This window comes from Populus nigra, chromosome 6 (genome assembly GCF_951802175.1).
Source record: "Populus nigra chromosome 6, ddPopNigr1.1, whole genome shotgun sequence".
Classification (NCBI taxonomy): Eukaryota; Viridiplantae; Streptophyta; class Magnoliopsida; order Malpighiales; family Salicaceae; genus Populus; species Populus nigra.
The window spans coordinates 4,432,577-4,456,749 of NC_084857.1; the positions used below are offsets into that span (position 1 = coordinate 4,432,577).

At 32.7% G+C, this 24,173-nt stretch overlaps 2 protein-coding genes and 1 pseudogene across 2 annotated transcripts; 1 reads left to right on the forward strand and 2 right to left on the reverse strand.

Moving 5' to 3' along the window:
• Window positions 1–2,193: 2,193 nt before the first annotated feature.
• On the reverse strand, window positions 2,194–3,796 carry LOC133696707 (alcohol acyltransferase 9-like). Its single transcript, XM_062118973.1, has one exon. It carries the CDS (start codon window positions 3,733–3,735, stop codon window positions 2,428–2,430), a length of 1,308 nt encoding a protein of 435 aa, XP_061974957.1. The 5' UTR covers window positions 3,736–3,796; the 3' UTR covers window positions 2,194–2,427.
• Window positions 3,797–12,454: 8,658 nt separating this feature from the next.
• Window positions 12,455–16,956, forward strand: LOC133696575 (trihelix transcription factor ENAP2-like; annotated as a pseudogene).
• Window positions 16,957–17,603: 647 nt separating this feature from the next.
• Window positions 17,604–18,290, reverse strand: LOC133696744 (LOB domain-containing protein 21-like). The gene has a single exon (XM_062119018.1). The coding sequence runs from the start codon at window positions 18,252–18,254 to the stop codon at window positions 17,763–17,765; it is 492 nt and encodes a 163-aa protein (XP_061975002.1). The 5' UTR covers window positions 18,255–18,290; the 3' UTR covers window positions 17,604–17,762.
• Between the last annotated feature and the right edge of the window lie 5,883 nt (window positions 18,291–24,173).

The window sequence follows — 24,173 nt, forward strand, 5'->3', positions numbered from 1 at the left end:
AAAAGTATTCCATGTTTTAACTGTTAGTTTCTCAATATGCATTGCATTGTCATGCGGGGCCTTGCTACTACCGAAGAGCTTGTTTCGAGTCTCATTGGCCCAAGCTCAACCACCGAAAGTCCGAAGTGCATATTGGACTGCGTTTTTTTAAATAATTGATTTTTTTTATTTAAATTATTTTAATACGTTAATATAAAAAAATAATAAATAAAAAATATATTTTAAAGTAAAATCACTATCCCAATGTAAAACTAACTTAATTATAGTGTCTCCCTCCATTCCTCCTCTCGTTTTGTTTTTCCCTCCTCTTTTCATAATACAAAATGAAATATTTAAAAATAGATGGGTAATTCAAGGTTCAGCTTTGGTGTACACATGTGCCTTGATGCCAATCTATATAGATTCAGTAGCTGTCAGCGGGGAGTCAGATTTTTATACTGTGTCAAGGACTTTGCATGTATATATATATATATATATATATATATATATATATATATATATATATGCCTGGGTACTCTGGTTTGCAAATCTTACACGAAGATGCGCCCAGAGGAATATTTAGGTGGTTGGGGTAAAAGATATTCTTGTTTAACTTTTTTAATCGATACGCTGAGAGATTTAAATTAGCAAGTCAAATTGGCTATATTTGCGTAATTAATTTCTTAATTATCTTGGGAGCATTTTGTGCAAGAACATGTTACGCGTTCAATTTGAATAATATGAATAGATCTGACATGGAAGCCTTCTCCACGACCAGTCGAAGGCCAACATCAATAGACAGGACTCAAAACCCACGACTGCTCATACAATAAACACAACTTCTAAATAAGGCAGTTAAAAAAATCAAATCATTAATTAACCAACGTGCTTTTAAATAAGAAACAAAAAGCAGAGAAAGCGAAGTCCAGAAATTGGGGGACTAAATTATAAAGTATTCTCTTTATTTTCTAAAAATGAATCAACTAACTACCCCTCTTGCCTAAAAAAATCAATTATTTAGTCTTTTTTTCTTTCTATTTTATGATTTTTTTTCATTTTTTGTTTCAAGAAGTAAAAAAATAAAAAAATAGATATATGTTATGAAAAGTTTGTCGAGGAAAGTAGACATTCTTAGGAAATAATATAATATTAAATCAAAGTAATTAACACCAATATTAAAGATAGTAAATAATTAATTATTTTTTAAAATAAAAGGCACTAATTAATTAATTTCTTAGTTAAACCAGAGAGATTAATTCACAATTTACACACATTAAAGACGAATGACCCTTGTTCGAAAACTTTTGTTGAAAAAAAATCTTATTTAGATACAACCACGCACATTTTCTGATGAAAAAAACCCAGCGTTTAGTCTATTTAAAGAAGAAGAAAAATTCATGCCTTGCTCTCTTGTATAGAAATCCATTCTATTTCTGAGTACACTCTAGCCATGCCATCAAACTTTAGAAAAATGTAGTATTGTGTCCATTAATTAGAGTTTTTTCCCCACATCACCACGGTAATGCTAAACACAAACTAAGATGTCTAGCTTTGCATGTAATAGACTTTTACGACTATGATGTTAAAAACGAGGGTTTGGATAAAAAAAGAGCAATTGTGAAGTAAAAATTGATGGATGAGAAATATGTGTGGTTGGATGGTTAATGACATAATTAACAGTAATTTTCATATATGGGATTTACTATTTTAACATCAATGAAAGGAATATATTCCTCGACATAAAAAATACTCGGACAAAATTATAGCTGATTTTAGGATGAAGAAAACTCCAATTTAGGAAAAATATCACTTCGCGATCGTAGTCCAATCATAATGTTAAACACACTTTCTATATTATGATTCGGTGGGTGAAAATATGCATTTCAGTCATGCTTAACAGCAGTTATCTCGGACATTAAGTTGGTTGAATGGGCATAGTTTTTCCCATCCTTACGTTGTATATATGCCAGGATATTTAAATTATGATTTTAAGCAATAATTGCGTCAAACAAACGATTAATTATATGTTCACACACAATTTATTTAGGGTGTATTTAATAATGCAATTCAACTTGCATCTTAAAGTGTTTTTTCATGTATAAAAACATGAAATTAGAAGAGAGACAAGACCCAAACTATAAATATAAATATATTTGAAGCTAACGATCGATGAGCAAAATCCCGTCCGAACTTAACAAGGGAGGTCGAATGCAGTAACGATTATAAGGAGTCGTTTCATTGGATTCCTCGTGCTTTTGACAAGCTAAAAAGGAGTACAAAACTCGGGCGTGACCACCACATTCCTCAAAAAGATTAAAAAGCTAACAATTAATACTACAAGTACCAATCTCATTAGATCACGATTGGAATCGATCACCAGCTCAGAGAAAAGCAAAATGTCAAAACTAACAATACAAGTCAACGAAAGAGCCAAAACTCTAAAGGTCCTCAAGAGTATGGATTCTTGACTAAAAACTCATACTTGTCAACACCACTTGCAGGGACAGCTACCATAACTTTAACAGCATCCTGTTGATCATGAACAGGTAGAATCAAACAGTACCTATCACTGCATATTGGACCCACATGAACTGGCTTCCCCATTCCAAAGTCAACCCTCTCTAACCCTAGCCTTGACCATTGCGAGATGATCAACACACCTACTGAGTCAGGACACGCTCTTGCTTGACTCACTAATTCAATCACTGATCTTACGTACTCGTTATCCACTCTCTCTTTAGCTCTTTTTATCAACATTGCTGCGTAGCCTAAACCCTTCTCTGCCAAATCCTTAACACTTGTTTGCGCACAGCCCAGAACAAACGCGTTGCCGTAGTATCCACTGGGCACGCTAGGTTTCACTCGGTTTCTGACATTTATACTAAAAAGAAGCTTCAAGATTTGGTTTGATGGAAAGTTTAGAGCTCTGGCCCAGCTCCTCCATACATGAGCTGATTGTACCTCGTAAGACGTGTATGCTAACTCGAAAGGTCCACTCGTTGACAAAGCGAGTTTCTTTAACTCGTTTAGCCACCTCTTATTGAATATTATTGAAGTGGGGACGAGCTTTTCATTAGAGAAGCGACTTGTAAAACCACAGAGGTCGGGAACTCGGTTGAACTCGATAAGACTCGCTGAGTAACAATGAGAAGCCTTTATGGGATCAAAAAGGTAGCGATCCCAAACGGGCTGGGGCTTCAAATCAGCAACTCGGTTTTGACTCACAGCTAACTCAGCGAACGAGTTAAGAAACTCAGCACTGCCAATTCCATCGCAGACACAATGGTTAAAACCAACACCTAACGTGGCATCTCCACCTTTGAGCCACGTCAGCTGGATAACGAGAGTTGGGGCCCCTTTAAGAACATCTGACACGTTGAGAGACAAGAGCTTCCTCCATTGTGTCACGTACCGTGGGGCCCTATCGAAGTCGTTGATCGTGAGATCGGAGACAGCCTCCATAAACACCGCGCCCTGGGATCGACACACAACCTCCAGGCTTGAACCATCGGGCTTGGCCCTGACACGTCCTGCGAGTGGATAATAAGGCACCAAAATCTTAGCTAATGCAGCCTTGACACGGGCTGTGATCACACTTTGGTCTAAACCAGGACGAGCCTTGAAAACAAAGAGGTACTCCACAGTGAAACGTAAAAAAAGCTGAGAATCAAGGGCTGAAAGAGATAGAACACGACTCGGGGTTGGCTCTGATGGTTTGATCACTACAGCTTCTTTGACGTGCACAGAATTTGCCATATTTTGAGGTATTTTTTTTTTTTTTGGTTTTTCTGGTTGTTAAAGCTTGCAATATGAGAAGGGGTGCTCTGGGTCCTATATAAGGGAAACAGATTTGGTGCCTAGTGCCTACCTCTTAATTATTGCTTCTTCTTGTTGTTGTTGCTGTTGTTATCATTGAAAATAATATTATTGCCCCCTTGTCTATCTATCCTTTCCATGTCTAACTGTGAAAGATTTGTGCCAAGATTCCCCGGGCATAACTTTATGGAAAACAATTATATCAAAACAAATTAAGAGCTTGTCTTTCCTTTCTGTCTGTTCGGCGGAATTGATAGCTACCTCTCTTTCTAATTTCTCATTTTTACCTTGTTGATATTCTAACTGTTACATACACACAATCTTTTTCATATATTTATTTATTTATTTATTTAAAATCTTAAATTTCTTCTAATTATATCAAATCAAATCGAACTAGAATAGAAATTATTTATTTAGATTTTTTAATTTCTTCTAATTAGGATATTCTAACTTTTACATGCACAGTCTTTTATATATATGTTATCTAGTTGATAATGTTTATAACGAAAGATTAATGTACCATGTTACTTGTGTTTGCTTGTAGTTGTGCGCCTCTGGATGATGACAAGCTTTTGGGGGTGGGCTCTAGTGAATTCAGGAATATCTTTGGGTTCTTTGTTGGGACATCGTTGGACCCATTAACCATAGATTTGGAACGGTATTTTATAAAGACGCACAGCTTTGATTTTGGACCTTGCTTGGATAGGTATTTGCCCCTCCATGTTGATTACCTGCCTTTTCGCTTTTTGGTGGGAATGTAGTATAAATTGGATTTTTTAGATTTTTTAAAAATATTTTTATTTAAAATATTTTTTTATATTTTCAGATCGTTTTGATGTTCTGATATTAAAAATATTTTTTAAAAAATAAAAAAAATTTATTTTAATATATTTTTAAGTGAAAAACACTTTGAACCGCCACCATTAACACAATTTCAGACACACTCTTAATATGGTAATTCACAATGGATTATTGCCGGAAAAAAATTGCAATCACGATGATAGTATAAATCAAAGGAACCTATGTGATAGGATGCACAAAGATATCCTGAGATTTTAAAGAATGGGTATTCTCCCAGTATTAGGGGTGTTATACAAGTGAGAAAGAATTGGTTTGTGATAAATTGGACGAATATCTGACAGGGAATATTGTATTTTTCATTGAGACTCTTAACACACTTATACCTACATTAATACTTGAGATATTCCTGTGAATATATATATACCACATTAATTAATCCCATCAACAAAAAAATATTGAAGAAATTCGAGAGAGTCTTCTCCTTTCTTTTCCATACAAAACAAACATGTGTGAATGCATGCGTGTAAGTATTAATCCGTGTTTCCCGTGATCATTATAGGATTTGGAATGATGATCATGATTAAAATTTTCCAAGCTGTGAAAATCACACAACTTGAATTAGAAGATTGCATCGACTGTCAAGCCTAATAATTGAAATGTTTGAATGATTAATTGAAAGGTTTTGGAATGATTAATACGTACGTAATTAATAGTATCGATATTCGTGTATATATATATATACAAGCTAATTATAATTAAGCCAGGTCTTTTTGCCTGAATTACTCACAAAAGTCAAATAATTAACTCCTCCCGGAATACACACACCATAGCCTATTGTTAATTAATCAATAGGGATCAGCTACAAGATCATTCAATTAATGGACCTCTTATCTAGCTAGCCAGAAATACAATGGCACCTGTTCCCGGAAATAAATAAATAATGGCTCTAGCTGAGAGAGGGCATCAAGAAGCAATGTAAGCGAGGCACAACGGTCTATGTCGGGGCTTCGGACCCCGATTTCTCTAACGGTGATTAAAGCATTTCGGAAGCAATGCACTTGAACATGTTGATAATCATAGAAAATTTTCTTTCATTGATTTTATCTTCTCCGAATTAAAGAATAATATCTAAATACGTCCCATCGTAAACTAATTACCTTGGATTGAATATTTTTTTTATAAAAAAAATATATATGTACAGTTTTTTCAATGTATTTTTATAATTTAAAAAAAAATAAGTTCAAATAAATCAAGAACTATATATGCGAATAAATAAATAAAAATTCATTAATTAACAATATCTAAAGATAAAACTTAAAAAATTAAGAAATATGTGTATATTAAAATATTTAATCTCGAAAAACGGGATATTTACCCGATTGTTTTTCCTAATTTTTTTTATTTAAACAAACGATAGAAAAAATAGAGACACAAATTAAATTGATAGTAACAAATAAAAGGAAAAAAAACATTATGCAAAGTTGCACATATTATAAATATTATCTGAAAATAATTTTTTTATTTTTAAAAATAAAGTTCATCCTTACAAAATATATAAAAAAATTATCAATCAGAAAAACTCTTCAAATTTAAATGTACAACTAAAAAAATATTCGTCATTTAAAATAGGCTCCCCAAACAAAATGAAAGAGAGAAGAGGTACTGATTTAAATATTAAAAAAATAAAGAAAAAGCTATAAAAAATTAATTAATTTAAAAAAATGAAAAAAAAACAATGGGCCACGCACTTCTCAGCCTAGCCTATTTTGTCAGGAGAATGGGTCCTTATTTTTTTTTTTGCAACTAGGACGGATGACATGTCGTCTATCCTATCTTTTTTTAAATAAAAAATAGATAATGCATTGTCCGATTTGCCTAGATTTTGGTTACTATAGTGGTCGGAAAATTAGAGCTTAAGTTTTTTTACCCCAAAACCCGTTTTAACCAATTTTTTACCTAAAAAAACCTACAAAACACAGTAGAAACCGCAATAAACCTATCTATAACCTCAAAAATCAAAATAAACCCGAATCCAAAAATCAACCTGAGGTCAAATATGTTTTTTTATATGTTTTAAAGGTAAAAAAACACCTAATATGAACTCCCCTCATTAAATGAAACTATTTGACACAAATATTATCCATTTTGGTAGCCTAAATCGATGTCAACGACACTTCTCTCTCTCCAACACTAGAATCTGACGACTTCTTTCTCTTCTCTCTCAACTAGGGATTAAAAAATAACAAAAATTAAATTTTATACCAAAATTAAATTGGAAAAATATTGAGGCACTGAAATTGTATAATTTACATGATTTTTAATATTCAAGGATCAAAGTACATCTTTTGAGAAACCTATGGCATGTCACCCGTGTTTGTCACCTTTTTCATTTTAATCCCTCTTATTTCAATCTCATCTTTTCATTAAAAATAAAAATTAATTGGTATTTAAAGATGACTAAATCACCAAAAAAAAGGTTTGAGGATCAAATTGAAAAAATATAAAACTTTGCATAACTCATCCACAATAATGTATAAGATGATGAACAATGAAGCCTTACACGGTGAAAAACCCACGCCTTTTAGAGCAATACTTAATTGTCCAAACCTAGAACATCAATAGGAAATAGTGAGACAAAAGCAAAATTTAGGATACCAGCCAACACTTTAACGATATATCTAGATGCTTGTTAATCTTTGGATAAATTGGGCCAATAGCTCTCAAAATATAATTAAATGCCGAAATAGCAAATGATGAAAATATTTTGGCGAAATAGCACAATTTGAGAATATTGCGGTTCAAAAACACAATATTTCAATAATATCGCGGTTCAAAACCTCGACATTTGATACATGTTGCGTTTTAGAATCACAACAATTGATATCGCGGTTCACAACCGCGACATTAATAAAATGTTGCGTTTCTGAAACCGCAACATTTGATTCAATGTCGCAATTTAAAATCATAATATTCTCCAGAATACCGTTTTGAGAAACATCTAGATATTTGATAAAACAATTGGATATCATCCAAAATGATAAGATCGTTTTGGCTCCTTTAAGGTTTTGGGTCATTTTCGTGTTTTAAACCTGAAAATGTTTATAAAATCACAACTATTCTTTTAAAAAGTGTCAATTCAACAACCATGATGAGGAAATACTATCCAAATCCAATAGCCATGTGTCAACACTATCTTATGAAAGCTATAGTTGATACTTTTTTGTTGTCGCTATTCTTTTAAGAAACGTTAATCTAAACAACTAACTAGACCTTGTTGGTGGATTCTCCAAACCATATACTTTTGCAAATTTGACTCTTTTATGTTGGATTGTGGAAGACATATTGTCTAGGAGATTTATAGCATTGGCGAAGAAAATAAGTCGATAGATTTTCTTTTAAGCATAAGTCATACAGATAGTCTCCTAGTGCTCGCCAAATAGGGCACCCTCAAGTTCCCTTTATTCCTGTGGTAGATATGGAGTATATCTAATTATTTTCTTTTTATAAGTTAAGTCTATTTAGTTAGCTGGGAGAATTGGTTAATATGTAGGTGGCGATTCATTCTATAAATATATAGTCCCTATTTATTTAGCAAATTACTCTGAATATGAGTGATATATAAACTTGTACTTTAATCTATTGTTGAAAGGTGATGACATTCAATTCAAGTGACCAACAAAAATCTATGTTGTCAAAATATAAAACCCTGCCTTTTAAATTTTCCCTACCAAAAAACTTTAATTGTTGCTGGCTCCATTGTCTAGATATCACATGCTTTTTTTGTCTTGCATTCTCTTATCATGCATTATAAATTGGGTGACTTCTTTCTCATCTTCTATCACTAGATTTGCATTCTTCTCAACTCTATTGGTTGGATTCTAACAATCTCTAGCATAGTGAACTATCTTTTGACAATTATGGCATTTAGCTTTTGATTTGTCAAACTTGGATTTTGGATTAGTCGACCAGTTTACTTCATGTGGTCGACCGGTTGATTTGTTGATGCTGTCACGATCTCTTCTTTCAAATTTGCCTCCTCCTCCTCTTTATTTGCTTTGTTCATGTCCTTTATTCCCTCACCATATCCTCTTAAATCTCAATGACTTTTTCTTCACGGGCTTGTGATTTTCTCATGAAACCTTGGATTGAAAGAACATTCATATTTTGTGAATCCTTTATTGCGACCACAACATAATGGAATTTTTTTTGCAACAAGTGTAGGATCTTCTCTACCACACATGTCTTTCCATATTCTCAAGCACTAAAAATCACCCACCAATATCTGGATAATGTCACTTTTGAGATAGTGTCCAATGCAATCACAATCAAGCAAGCAAAATAACTTTTGCAAGAATCAAACAAAGGAGTTGACAATATGGAAAAGATACATCTACAAAAACTACATGGCGACTTTGAAAAATTACATATGCTTGAATCGAAGATTATTTCAGAATGAGTTGTATTTTATCAATTGAACCAGTTGACCAGTTTAGAAATGATTGACCGGTTCAACTTATTCCAGCTGGTCAATCGATTCTCAATTTATAGACCGATTCTTTTTTTAAAAAAAAAATAAAATCTAATTTATTTTCAATAGAGAGGCAACAGGAGAATATTTGGCATACAAGGAATTGAGCGAGGGTGATAATAGCAACGTCAAAGGAAAAAGAAAGAAAAAAAAAATACCCCCCGGGTAGCTAGGTAGTTTTATTTAAGGTCAAAAACAGGAGCCTATGGGACCAAAGACGTTGCATATCTCCAAAGTTATTTAAAGGTTTTGACAAACACATTGGATTAGATAAGAGCAATAAATATACGGCTTAATCTCTCTCTCTCTCTCTCTCTCTCTCTCTCTATGGATATGCATGATCTGGATATGCGTATGCTTCTTTTCTTGATCCTGATCAACCATTGTTTGTCTCCTTTTTTCCAGCCTGGTTTGTGATTAAACCCATCGCGTCTTTTCACGAAAGGATATAAGACAAGATGTACTTAAAAAAGATTCTATAATTTAAATGATAATGTTGGGTATGGTGCTGAAATAGAATATTAGTCTAATTGATGGCTAGCTTCAATAGAGTTTGAATTAACTAGAAGAAGGGTACGTGGGCCTTCTTTGGGATCTGAAATTGAAGATATGATCTGAGGTATATCAGAATTTCAAATTGCCTGGCAATTGCTTAAATTTCACAGTTTTATGCTTAAATCAAGCAACCATGGGTGGATGATACGTGCTGTTCAACCCCAATTCTGTAACCTGCGAGACAATAGACCTGCAAACAATAATATACTTCTCAATATATCAACACATGCATATACCATAAGATTTCTCTCTGGAACTCTAAAAAAGGGCAACGGTGAGGCTTAAATTTATCCACGTTACACTAGAAAACCTACCATTTATAATTTTTTGCTATAAAAGCAGGAACAGAACACACAACAGGATGTCAGAGTGGAAGAAAGGAAAACCACCCGAATTTGTGTATCTTTTTAACCCAATTGATCAGACGATCAGGATTATATACAGGTCGGAGAGATGGATATAATAATTAATATGATTTGGAAAAGCTTAACAATTAATGGAAGTGCACGTTTCTATATATTGGAATTAACTGTAGTTCTGTTTTGGATGTAATTTCAAATTTTTATACCCCACGGCTGTTTCTATGGACATGCATGACTCTGCCTATTTAAAAAAACTATTTAAAATCACATGATACATATGCTAGTCAAATATATAGTGATTATATCTCCTTCACAAAAGGTGCGGTTGATCGACTTTGTTGAATAATAAGACATGTGATTCTTCAAGCTTGCTGCATGGCTGGTCAAAAATATCTCGGTAAAGTGATTCGTTAGTGATGATGTTTTTTATAGGATGGGAAGTTGAGTTTCTTTCTTTTGCCAATGAATATAAAAAGACTTGTTAATTACTTAGCTAATGATTACCATAAATTTTGGGAAGATTATCAATTTAGTATTTAATGAAGATTTTCCGGCCCGTTGAAGCTCGAAGTTCAGGACAGTGTGCATGATGGATGAATCCATGAATCTTGTTAAGTTTTTTTCTCCGGCCTGATTTAAATGATCATTGGATTCGTTTCTCTACCGGACAGAACATGTTAACCATCTCTAAGCGAACACAGCACATGTAATGATCAGTTGTTCGAAAAAACAAGAAAATAATATAGGATAGGATGGATTAATCGTTCTTCTCGGAAAACGTCTTCCTGAGCTTGTTCCCTAAAATCCACGGGCTGCTACTTACTGCTGCTGTTAGTTATTTATTGCACAACTCGGATTTGTACTTGGTTTACAATACAATATTCTGCCACTATAAAAGGATATTGACCTAAAAGTTAGAATACAGGTTTGACAGGCGGCCCGAGTTTTTTTTTCCCTGAGGTTTCACGGGCTCGATTGTTCAAGAACAAACAGCTGACCTGCCGAGCAACTTGGCATGATATTATCAACAGTCCTCGTGCTTGGTATGGACGTACCCAGGGAATAGTTTATGAGAAATGCTGGTACTAGTAGTAGGAGCTGAGCATTGCTGCGATCATCCCGTCTCAATCATGTGTGTAATATTTGCCCGTGCATGATTTCAATTCATAGATAAAATTTGACAGTCACTACTAGCAAATCCAAACGATTTTTTTTAATTTTTTTTATTGAGTGTTATATGATTAATATAATATTACCATAATAGCATATCTACAATAATAATTTATAAATTTATTCTCACTTCTAATTAAAAAAAACGTTAAATATATTTTTTAAAAAAATATTTGAAACTAAAAAATAGCATAGAATAAAGTTTTTTAAATCACTCATGACCTATATAGCATATTATTAGTACTTTATTTTATCTGTGAAAACACTAGAAATGCTTAAAAAAGCGAATACTATTAAAAAATTAAAAAAAATAAAAATGCACCAAGATTTTTGATAAGTTCTGTTAATTTATATATAAAACAGGTTTATTAAAATAAAAAAGGTTTATTAAAGTCTTATTCATGCACATACTCTTTATAAGTTCTACTCATATTACATGTAATTAAAAATGATTTTTTAAATAAAAGATTCATTGTAATTCCATATACAAAAAAATTCATTCACCTAACGTCACTTTACATATTCTTACAATATGAATATAACTTTACAATAAACAATGAAACTCTATTTTTTTATTTCTTTTATTTTTACAGGAAAAATATGAAATTTTTCTATAAACGCATGATACAAAAAATATATTTATAATTTCTAAGTATGCAGGTAAATAAATCGATGTGAATTTTTCGGTCATTGTTATTTTCAAGTGATTTAATTATAAGCGGTTATATACATGCATGTAAAAAAAGCACATATTTATACTACTACCTACCAACTATTTTATGTCTATAGTTTTTATTTCAACACAATAAAAAATTATACACACACATGTTTTAACAATCAATAAATTAATTTAACTACAACTTATTAAACCATCTAGATTTTAAAAACCAGTAATTATAATAAAAATAATATATTATATATTATAACAAAAATATTATTTAGTAAGTAGAAAAAAAACTAGTATCAACAAAAGTATTTTGCTAGCAAGATTTTTTTGGTATCTCTGTAGAAACAGTCATCACAGTCCTGAAAAGATAGAACGCCTCTCAAGGCCCAGCCATAGACCTAAAACCAATTGCTACCTTCCCCAAGAGGCCAAGACTCTTAACATCTTATATCATCGAAGCCCAAAAGTGAAAAGGCTCGAACGGAAGCCGAATGAGGGCCGGAAAAAAAATAAAAACTTTCAAAGTTTCGATTATTGTTGTTCAAAAACAAAATTTACATTCCCGTCCAAAACCCCATGACGAGAGCTGACGTCACCGCCGGTCACAATGCACGGCCATCGCCCTCCCCCGTGTCCCCTCTCTCTTCTTCTCTCAATCCTACAAGTCCTTCTTTTCTCCTCTAATACTAGTATACTACACTCCCTCCTCCCTCCGGCGCCGGAGTTTAGCTCCCAGAACAACCACTCGCCACCATGGCCCCTCAGCCACCACCACATGGCCCCACCATGGTTGTCGCAAAGACTGTTGGAACAATGGCGCCCCTTACACACTAATCGAAGCCTGGGGTGACCGTTACATAAATCTTAACAGGGGTAACGTCGGTCAAAAAGACTGGAAAGAAGTCGCCGACACCGTCAACAACCGTCAAAACGGCGTCAACCCTAAAAAGACCGACGTCCAGTGTAAAAACCGTATCGTTATGTTGAAGAAAAAATACAAGATAGAAAAATCCAAACCCCCTCCGTTAATTTGGCCGCTCTGTAACCGTCTCGATTCTCTCATCGGCACTAACAGCAATACTACTAACACAGACAAGAAACCCACCTCTTTCACAGTGAAGTCAAAGAAAAAGCCTAAAAAAAAGATGTTCTCAGGTTTGGCAAGTTATAGTGAGAGCTCCTCCGATGACGACGAGGATGATATGGCGTGGTTTGAAGAGAGATTGAAGAAGAAACGGCATAGAATGGAGGATGTAGGTTTATCTGATGGGGCTGCTGTAGGGAATTAGCGAGAGCGATATTGAAGTTTGGAGAGATACCCGAGAGAATTGAGAGTTCGAGACAACGGCAAATGATAGAGTTGGAGAAACAGAGGATGGAGTTTACTAAAGAAGTTGAGTTTGAAAGACTGAATATGTTTGTTGATGCTCAGCTAGATCACACAAAGAAGTCTTTCAAACGCGATAAATTCACATCGAGTTCAGGTTTGTTCAATGAAATCTTGGAATTTGCTTTTCTTTTCTTGTGATAATGAGTTTTCTCGTCTTGGGTTGCTGCAATTGTCAGTTTAATACTGGTTGGTTTCTTGATTGATAGCTTATGTTATTTCTTTGATTTTTTTTCCATGGTATAAATTGTTTCATTTGAACGTTTTGGAGCTATGTTAGAGGACTCGTGTATCATTTCCGCTAGTGGGGTTGTGTCCAAAGTACTTTACCAGTTCTTGTTTATAAGATTTTGTATTATGTAGGAGCGTCCCACACCTCTGCATTTATGGCCAACCATTACAGTGTAAAAACTGGATAGGTTCCATTTGAACGTATTAGTAGGGGGGGCGCGTGCAAAATGATTACTTAAGAGTTATTTGGGTGTTAGAAATAACTTCCATGTCTAATTTTCTAGTTCTGCCCGTTGTATGCCGAGGAAGGCAGGAGATGTGGATATTCAGGACTGATTCTCTTCAGTTAAACTATTTTGACAAATTTGTGGTTCACACTGATATTTATGATTCGTGGATTTTCCCCTACAATTAGGGATAGAGAGGAGTTTCTGCTAATGTGTGTTTAGGGTGGTCAAACTTAATTAGTCATCTGAGACGAATGCGGTTCAGGCTCAGCTAATGCTATTTTGACATGAATTAGGTTAGGGCCCAGCTTAGGGCTTACGCTTTGCCTGATTTCTGCAGGCAACTGCTCGGAAGTGACTTGGCTGTACATCCCAGTGGGGCTTTAATATAGCATGAAGTCCCGTTGGGTTGAATGAGCAATCTGTAAAATTGGCCTTCCATTAGTCCTTAAGCTGTCCCGTTGCGGAATCTGCCTGGGTGGGATCTTTGTTGCCAGAAATGCTGTCATGTTACTCAAAATGGACAGTTGCTTCGAAATCTAGAGCCTGTTTAAAAATATAGTAAATATTATTTTTAAAAAAAAAAATTTGCTTGAAATTACATAAAATAATATTTTAAAATTTATTTTTTTACATCGCCACATTAAAACTATCAAAAAATATTTAAAAATAATAATTTAAAGTTAAAAAAATAAAAAAAATAAAAAATACAGTTATACCACAATGCCTAACAGAACTTTACTCTCATAGGCCAGGACATGGAAATAAAAGAAGAATTTTTGGATGAACTGAAAAAAAAAAAAGAATAGATTAAAAAATATAATTAGAATATTAAAATTAGAATATAATATTAAAATTCGAATACCAATAATTAATAGAATAGTATATTATCAATATAATAGTAATTCAATTGTAAATTAATATAATACTATTTAGAATACTAATATATTAAGAGAATAATAAAAAAGAAGAAGATGGAAGGACTTTTTATTTTCAAGCCCGGATTGTTAAGCGTGAGCATTTTAAGTTCGATTTGATTTACACTGGAAATAAATAATCAAACCAAGATTTTTTTAATTTAAAACCAAAACCATTTTAAACTAATCAATTTCAGTTCAGTTTGATTCGGTTTATATTGTAAAAAAACCAACAAAACCAAAAAATTGACTCGTTAGATATCCAAGAACAACATAAACTAGTTATTAGCATCTGAATAAATAAAGCTGTTGTAAACATCAAGCAAAGAAAAGGTCTTGTTCAAACGTTTGAATGAATCTTCAGAAATAACATTCATATTTTAAAGAGAATTAGCCAACTCCATTGCGTAAGCTTTTGATCCAGAAATACTAATACCTTCGATCAACAGAGTGTAAGGATTCTCATTTGGCTAGCAACCATTTTCAATCATTGCTGCTAGCACTTCGATAGCATCATCAATTCTTTGTGCTTTGTATAATCTAAAAACAATTTTATAGCCGACTATATTTGGATGGAACCTTCCACTTAGCATGTCTGCCAACAACCAATAACTTCATCCACCATTCCATTTCATCTCTTCACAAACCTGAAATATGTGATTATATTCAGATGTTGAGAACTACTTTCGGGTTTGATTTAGAGTTGGCTCTTGGGAGAGATGAGAGGCAGATAGAAAGTTGGGGGGTGGGGGACGCTGCTTTGGTTTAGGTAAGGTTGGGAAGAAAAGTGAGTATTTATACTCATTTTTTTAAGTGTTGGTTGAACCGGTTTAGTCCGGTTCAATCGGTTTCAAACATTTGAAACCGAAACTGAACCAGAATTCTTTTTTAGTTTTTTTATCGGTTAATTCGATTTTTTTTCTCAGTTCGGTTTTTTTAGTTATTTTTTTTGTTTTCTCGGTTTAATTGGTTTTTCAGGTTTTTTACTCACATCTACTGCTTGTGTAATGTAACATAGGAATTATTTTCAAGCCATCGACAATTGGCTGGTCTTCCACCTACTTAGTCTCTTATGAACTTGATTAACAATATCATGGCACGATCATTGAGTGACAGGACCCCAAGAAACTTCCTTATGGTTCCTTGTTTTGGTGAAACCAAAACCTCTACAGGGTTGTGTGATGAGCTGCTAATATCGTTTGAAGTTGTTGAAGAGTTTGACATACTCAAATTTGACTGTCGTGTTTGGCTTCCATGCTAGTGATGGTAAAGGGCAATGTTTCATATTTGTAACCTCCTATGCAAATCTTGAATTCCCCCTCACCTCTTTCCGCAATTACAATGTTCTCTTTTCTTAATTAGAATCAGAAATTGTTGTTCAACTCTTGGCTATCTGTGGATTCATGTTGTGTAACTGAAGGAAGTCCAACTCGGGGTACATCAAGCATTTGATCTCCAACTACGAATTTGAAGTACTCTGTTCATGCATACACACGAGTATTTATTGATCTACAACTTTATCAGATTTGATTAAATAGAGCAAAGACATTAGTTTTTTTTTATCATATTTGATTTGGCACAGCACAGTAGTTAGATGGGTTCTGTTTGGCATTTGATCTGTCTCTCTCTCTCTCTACCCGAGATGTTCGTCAATGCGTATATGCATTCACAGTGACACTCAGACATATGCGTGTGCTTGGGCATGCACACATGCATCACAAACATTATTTCTTCTGTATATTTTCATGTCTGGATTTGCAATCGTGACCTGATATCACCAAACTGTGCTTACGTTGCTGCTAAACTTGAATCGTATTCCAGTTGTGATCTGATAAACTTTTGGTGGTTTCTGGACCCTTTGAACAGGGAAGTTGTAGTTGAAATTGCTCAAAGACCTATTTTTTCAAAGGGGGGCTCCAGTGTGTATATCTCCATGAAACCCTCTTTTCATCTCCAGCTTAAGAGTGGAAGTCCTCTGCCTAGTTATCCTGAGGCTGTCACATCTTCAACAGATGAAGCTTTTAAGGAATGATTATGACCTACCAGTCATATTCTTGGCTGTAGCGTTATTCTGCATGCATCATTGGTTGTTATGCTAAAGATTTTCTGTACTTTCTAATCTTCCAAAAGCTGTAACCTGTGTCAGCTCCTTACATTCTTAGGCGTGTTATTTTTCATTCAAGTGATAAATATGTGATCAGCTTGTAACTCGATACACGCTACTCAGTGCTGATTTAACATGTTTCTCCTTCAAATGATGTTCATGGGACAACCGAGGATAAAAGTGGCAATGAAAGATAACCTTTTTCCTGTTCATCACTCACTATTATCAAACTTGGTTAGATTTTTCGGAATGATGTGGGAAATAAATTTCTGTGGAGGTTTTGGCTGTGGCCTATGTGAATAGGTTGTATGCAAACAAGTTGTTAATCTATATGCTCACTTGCATGATCAAATTGTTCTATGGAGCTATTTACTTTTGGCTTTCGGAAGCTGACTAGTGTATATGAACTCACTTGCCTTCAAAGCCTCCACGTTAATCTTTGGATTCGCACTGCACCGACTAAAGTGAATGGGCATTTTGTGGGGCTGGTTGCATCATTAGCCAATGCTATGTCTTGCTGAATACAGGACGTTTCCATGATGGCAGTTTTGATGTTTTAATGCGCAACACTGTTGGCTCTAGATGGAAATTATGGTCACTTTTCCGAACCACTGATCAACTCTATACAAGAACTTCTCAACAATCCCTGCTACCCAGCCAGTTCATATGCCAAGGACTGCTCAACAATCCCTTCTATCTGATCTTATGGCGACGCGATAACAGCAGGACAACCAAGGCGTATGGGAATGTTATTGATGATTCAATTTGGTTGGGTGTCTCTGAAATTAATCTGTAATATGCAGAAACTAATTACGCAGTACATAAATGTACGGACACTTGGTTCATACTGAACTATAGATTGGACTTTAATAGTACTACCAGGATTCATTTCAATTACCATCCACGGTTTCAAGAATTCAGAGAAATCTTAATTCTTGATTGGGAACATAACTTGAAAGGAAGATTCTTCAAATTTACATTACATGAGCAATAGGAGAGAGAAAAACAGAAAAATCCATTAAAATATATATGGGAATTGGCTGAAATCATTCGTGGTATCGGATGAATTCTGGCTAAAACTGTCAACCAATCCACCACAAGCAGGAAATTCAGCGAAAGTTGGTATCATGCTACCATGATCATTCAAGAGAGGAGGAGAATTGGCAGCGTACCGAGCTAGACGAGCTCTAGCAATGGCAAGATCAACCTGCAGCTCAACCATCTGTCTTTGCAACAAAGCTATAGCACCAATGCAACCATAGACAGGATCTCTGAGCCTTGCCTCAGCTTCATAAGCAAGAGAATTCACCGTGTCTTCACGCTGCTCTTCAGGCACTTCAATCAAGATCTTGCTCACATTGCTTGCACCAAAAACCTTGTGTACATTGGCAAACTTCTTAGGCTCATCTGAGCGAAAATATGGAGCAAATATGCAATTAGGAGTGCATCTTCTTTTCAGAAACTTACAAGCTGCACATGAAGAGCTTGCACGAGGCTCGTGGTTCCTCATACTTGATATAACATCTACTTCTATAATGTCCTTTACTTCCTCCTGTCTACCTTGTATAAATAGGCTTGTAAATAGGTTAAAGTAACAGTGTTTTAGGTATTTTGTAGATGTAGGCTGTTTTTAGCCTATCAGTACAATTGTCGTGCTAGGTCACATGTTCGAGTACAGGACTTGCATGGGCCAAATAACCAGCGGTAATAAATGACAATGTCATTTTTATTTTTTTTAACATGAAAATTCAGACCAGTGTTATATATATTTTGATTAATTTTTTAAAATTTTAAAATTAATAGTCAAATTAATTAATTAAATTATAACTATTCAAATTAACAATGCCAAATTTTACGGTTATGCAGGATGAGAAGTGTGGAAAGCTAAAAAAAAAATTCCCGCAAGAATGGTCTAAATAATAGAACGTGGGGACAACATTATATCTGGTGGTAATTTATGACGGGACATGACGGTTCATCAACAAGGATGGGATATTTCATTGAATATGATTGAAGAAAAGAAACTTCACAAGAAAAAGTAAACACCCTCGGGAAAATTGGCCCTGTCCACAAGATGGAAACCCCGAGGGTGAGAAGTCCTGTTGTTTAAGATTGCGATAAGAATTATTTATTTATTTATTAAAATATATTAAAATAATATTTTTTTATTTTTTAAAATCTATTTTTAATATCATTAAATCAAAATAATTCAAAATTATAAAAAAATTATTTTAAGCACAGAAACAAATAAACTACATCAATGAGTGGAGTGGGGGTAGCCAAGAAAAAATATCACTACAGAGAGACAGAGCCATAGACCATACTGGATTGTTCCTCGATACAGGGCTTCTGCCCTTTATAAAATTTTAAATTCAGAATTTGTTTTAGGATAAGTGTGGGATTGTGACAGTGGTAACGATTTAAAGTGTTTTTTGTTTAGAAATGTATTAAAATAAAAAAAATTATTTTTTATATCAGCACATTAAAATAATCTAAAAACATTTAAAAAATTATTTTAAATATAAAAAATTTAAAAATTTTTAAAACATGATATACACTCCCTTGGTGTCTGAATCTATACAGGAGCAAAAATAACCAAGCCTTTTTCCTAATATGGGCATTGCGAGAATTTACTTTCTAGTGATTTATAAAATAAGATTTTTTTTTCTTTCTTTCTTTTATCTGGTAATTGATTAGACATTAATAAAAATGCTTAAAATAGATATCTTCTTCCAAGAAAACCCTACCTTTATTTAAAATAGATAGCTTATACCATCGCGAGAGAACTGGCTGCGGTGCTCCAACCCTGTCCGGATGTTGTCACTTCCCACATTCTTAAATGAGGCTTGCTTAATGGTGAAATGTTATTTTTTAAAGTTTTTTTTAATTTAAAATATATTAAAATAACATTTTTTATTTTTTAGATTTTATTTTTAATTCTAGTACATGAAAAATAATCTAAAAATCATAATCCAAAACAAAAAATAATTTAAAATATCATAAAAAGGTATTTGCACCGCTTCCAAACATACACTAAAAGTGTGTTTGGTATTACGGTAGCTGTTGTGGTTGTGGTTTGAAAAAAAATGTTTTATAAAAAGTACTTTTAGTTGAGGTTGGTTTGAAAAAATAGGTGTTTGGTTAAAACTGTAGTTGAAATTGAGATTGAAGAAAAAGTAGTTTTAACGTGTTTAGTTAAAAAAATGCTTTTCAAATTGAGGTTATATATATATATTAATGATTTTTAACTTAAATATTGTAGATTTAACTACTGTTATTACATCATGAAATAAATGATATTGATATGAAATATTTTTTATTGTTCCATTAAACTATATGCAATGTCATTACATACAAAATCTATCCAACAAGGACTATATTTTTTATGGTTTCTTAAGTGCGCAACAACAAAAACTAAATTTTTTAATTTATGTAGTGTTATTAAATAATAAAGATTGTGATATCTTTATTATTAGAATTGCGATCAAATTCCACAAATATTACGTCATCATGCGATATCTTTCTAATTTATGTAGTGTTATTAAATAATATTAAATACTAATTTTTCGAGTACAACACAGTTTTTTTAAAAAAATTTACAATTTCATTACAGTACGAATAAATTTAATTTACCTTAAATTAATTTTTAAAAAAAAACAAAAAAAATATTGTCCACGATTAACTACAGTGGAGCATGGCTCCACTGTTCCAAAAAATTACCATGAGTTGCTACTTCTTCTCTATTCCTGCGGCTGAGCAGCAAAAATTAGTAAGCCCTACCAAGTAAAATCAGGTTTGTTTCCTTTACTAAACATCAAAATATATGATTGCGGGTGAACCTCACTCGCAGCCACAAAACCAAAACAGCATCTAAATTCAGGAGCAAATTAAGGATTATTTGCTTGTTTGCGCCTGTCAATTGATTACATTGTTATATGTTTTCTATTTTATTGTTAAAACATCCGAAATTTATTTTTAATCTTAGTTTTTACTTTATACGGTAAACACTATATTTTAGATACTAGCCAATTTAGTGGATAAATGTACTCTTCGATAAATCTTCTCGTACAGGGAAGTGTTGATTTTTTTATATCTTTTATCTACTTTTGGTGACCAAAATTCAATAAATATTGCCATATATAATAAAAAAAAATTTCTCTATCTAAATAACTGAAAATAGAATTTAAATTTAAGAAATTACCCAAAGCAACTAAATAAATTGGATTCTTTTACGGACCTTAACTATTGAGATGAACAGTGGAGGAAATGAGTTTTTTTTTTTTTACACTTTCATTCTTTTTTTCATTTATTTTTTTAGTTTCATCATTTAATATTTATTTTATTTTGAATTTATTTTCATAAATTGTTTTAGTTTACTTTTTAAGTGGGCAGCGTAGTCTCAAATATACGTATTGACATCTAGTTTGTGTTCAATTTTACAAGTATTTATTGTTATTATTATATAATTAAGTAAACAACAATTTTAAAAAATAAATTTTGTAAACTGAGTGGAGTCCATTAATTGAATCATGGATTTGACTGGTTAAGCCACAAAGCTCATGTTGATTAAATATGTTAATGTCTCAATATTAAAAAAGAAATATTTAATTTTTTTAAGTCAAACTACATTTTTTTATTGATCATCTCGATTGTTATAGGACTCCTCGGGTAAATTGAATCACATTATGATAATTTTTATATTGTTTAATTTTAAACTCAAGTCCGATAATAAATCAAGTCATGAAGTTTTAAAGTTGTTCCATTAGATCCAATTTAATAATAATGCCAATAATTTATTGTGGCCTGGGTATTTTTTTGAGTTCAAAAAAGTTTTGATTCCAGCCACAATGGAGTGCAACCCTTTATACTATTTTTTACTAATTAAATTAATTATTATATAAAATACTAAAAGAGTTGGGTTTCAAATGGTGAATAGTGAAGCATATGACCTTTTTTTTATTTTAATTGTATTTGCAAATATGGTAAAAATACCAAATTAAAATACAAAATACTCAATTTCAAAACATAAAAAAATATCACTGGTCCCAAATTTGCAATAATTCTCATCTTGATACAAAGCACATTTTGTTTATTTTTAAGTTTCTCAATTGTGAGAGGAGAGACAAAAATGCTAAAGAGCTGGGGTGTTAAAAATATTTTCTCATCTAAAATTCACTCATCTCAAACTGCATATTATATACTCCCTTTGTCTTTGTACATTAATATTGACATGGATTTATTATAGATTTTTATTTTTTAAAAAGAAATTTTTTAACTCTAATGTTCTTGTTAATAGATTTCCTATTAAATTTATTTGACATAACAAAAAAAGGTTTATCTATTTGCTAGAGGGGCGAGGGAGGTAGTTAAAATTTAATAGTAATGCAAGATATGAAAAATAAACCCAACACTGGGGGTGTCCTGTTACCTACAATCTATTTTTAGGTTTGCCTCTAAACATGGACTTATGAAAATTAATAATATAAACTCAACTTGTGAATAATTATAATATTCATAAAAAAACTTAGCCCTACCCGATATATTAAAGATGCTCATGTAAAAAAAAAAATTGGTCAAGATTACAATTTGTAAAATATCAAAATTTGAATTGAATAAAATTATGGATCCATACACAATCAAATCATATCTATAAATACCTTTATAAAATACAATTTAAACAATAAAAAGTTGTCAACCATCACGATTATAACAATCAAAATAGTCAAGTTTAGTGTTAAAAAATTCCATTTGATGAGAAAAGTTTAATAATCATGATTCTTGGCTTTCTTTTTACTTGAAAAAAATAGATTGGGCTTGTGAGATAATCTTTTTAGTTTGATTTTGTATTTTTATACAGACTTAAATATGTTTTGAATTGAGATATTAGTTTATTGAAGTTACCTTGGTGTTTTTTAGATGTTTGATGTCAAAAAAAATTATAAACCAGGTTAGATGTTGAGCCTGACCTATAGGCCTAAGTGTTGTTGCCCTTCTTTTATTTGGACTAGGTGCCGTGGCTAACCCTTTCTTCTTTCTTTTTTTTTTTATATGTTTTTTCAATTTAAAATTTTGTTAATTATAACAATTCATTACTCTTTAATTTTAGCATGGTTATTAAATAATACTATATAATAAATTGCTCATGAATATTAATTTAAAATCAAATTTTTATTTTTAAAAAATTTAAATAGATTTTAGATATGATTTTACCACATTAATTATTTTTTAGCCGTCAATCACCTACAATATATATATCTTGCTTTGACAATTATGGGGCATTTTGTTCATTAAACAGTGATTTTAGCTAAAAAATACTTTTACGAAAATAATTAAGAGGTACATTAATAATAGAATTGAATCTAGATCAGAAACTATATGTTTTCTACTTACTAGAATCAATACATTTATTACAATTATAATGATTTATTTTATTTAAAACATATATTAACCTTTTAATCTATAGTTATAATTTTTTTTACAAGAAAACAATTAACAGCATTTATGTTGTTAATTTTTTAATCGAGAAAAACACTGTACCCACGAAGCAAAGCGGGGAATCAAACGAGCAACATCTAATTCACGAGAACAGTAGATAAGAAGTACTTTAATTTCCTTTCAAACCTGGCATTTTTTTACAATTTTTTTTTTATTTACGTGAGGTGTCCGGACCAGCTTGTGCGCATCACGATTATTCCCCACGGCCCACTGGACATCCTGCAAGCCCAGGGACAGGTTAGGCACCGCAGGGGTGACAGACATGCACATAGAGGGTCGAACCCGGAACGGAAACGGAACAAATCACACAGTTGACCACAGCAACTATAACCTCAAATGCACTTATATCTCATATCCAGAGGTGCACTTTAACATGCATTAAATATTGAAAAGTAATTGAATCATGGACTTATAATCTTACACGAACAAAAAGTTTATAAAACTTGACGGGTTTCGGTTTTCCCTTTTAGCTACAGTGCGGCTCAATTAGAGATTTGTTAAAATTTATTTATTATTTATATTTTTATATTGGTTTGATACATTGATTTTAAAAATAAAATTTAAAAAATAAAAATATATATTATTTTAATATATTTATAAATAAAAAATGCTTTTAAAAAATAACCACTACTAAATTTAAAAATATTATATCCATCTTTATCTATCAATTCAAGGGATGAGATACAAAAGTGTCTCTTCAAACATTTTGTGGTAGGGAGTTAAAAAAGGACATATGATAATTGCCTCCATGCTCCTTCGAGAGGTCCACCTGTTTAATGCCCGTCGTTTTCCAAAAAACAAAACCCCCCAAAAAGAAAGGCGTGTCTAGCATCGTGTTTCACGCGCCACCCTTTTGATTCTTATCACTGCCAGAATAATCGATGGCCCTCGAAATCAACGGATAGTGGCTTGCACGTGCTAGAGAGAAAGTTTG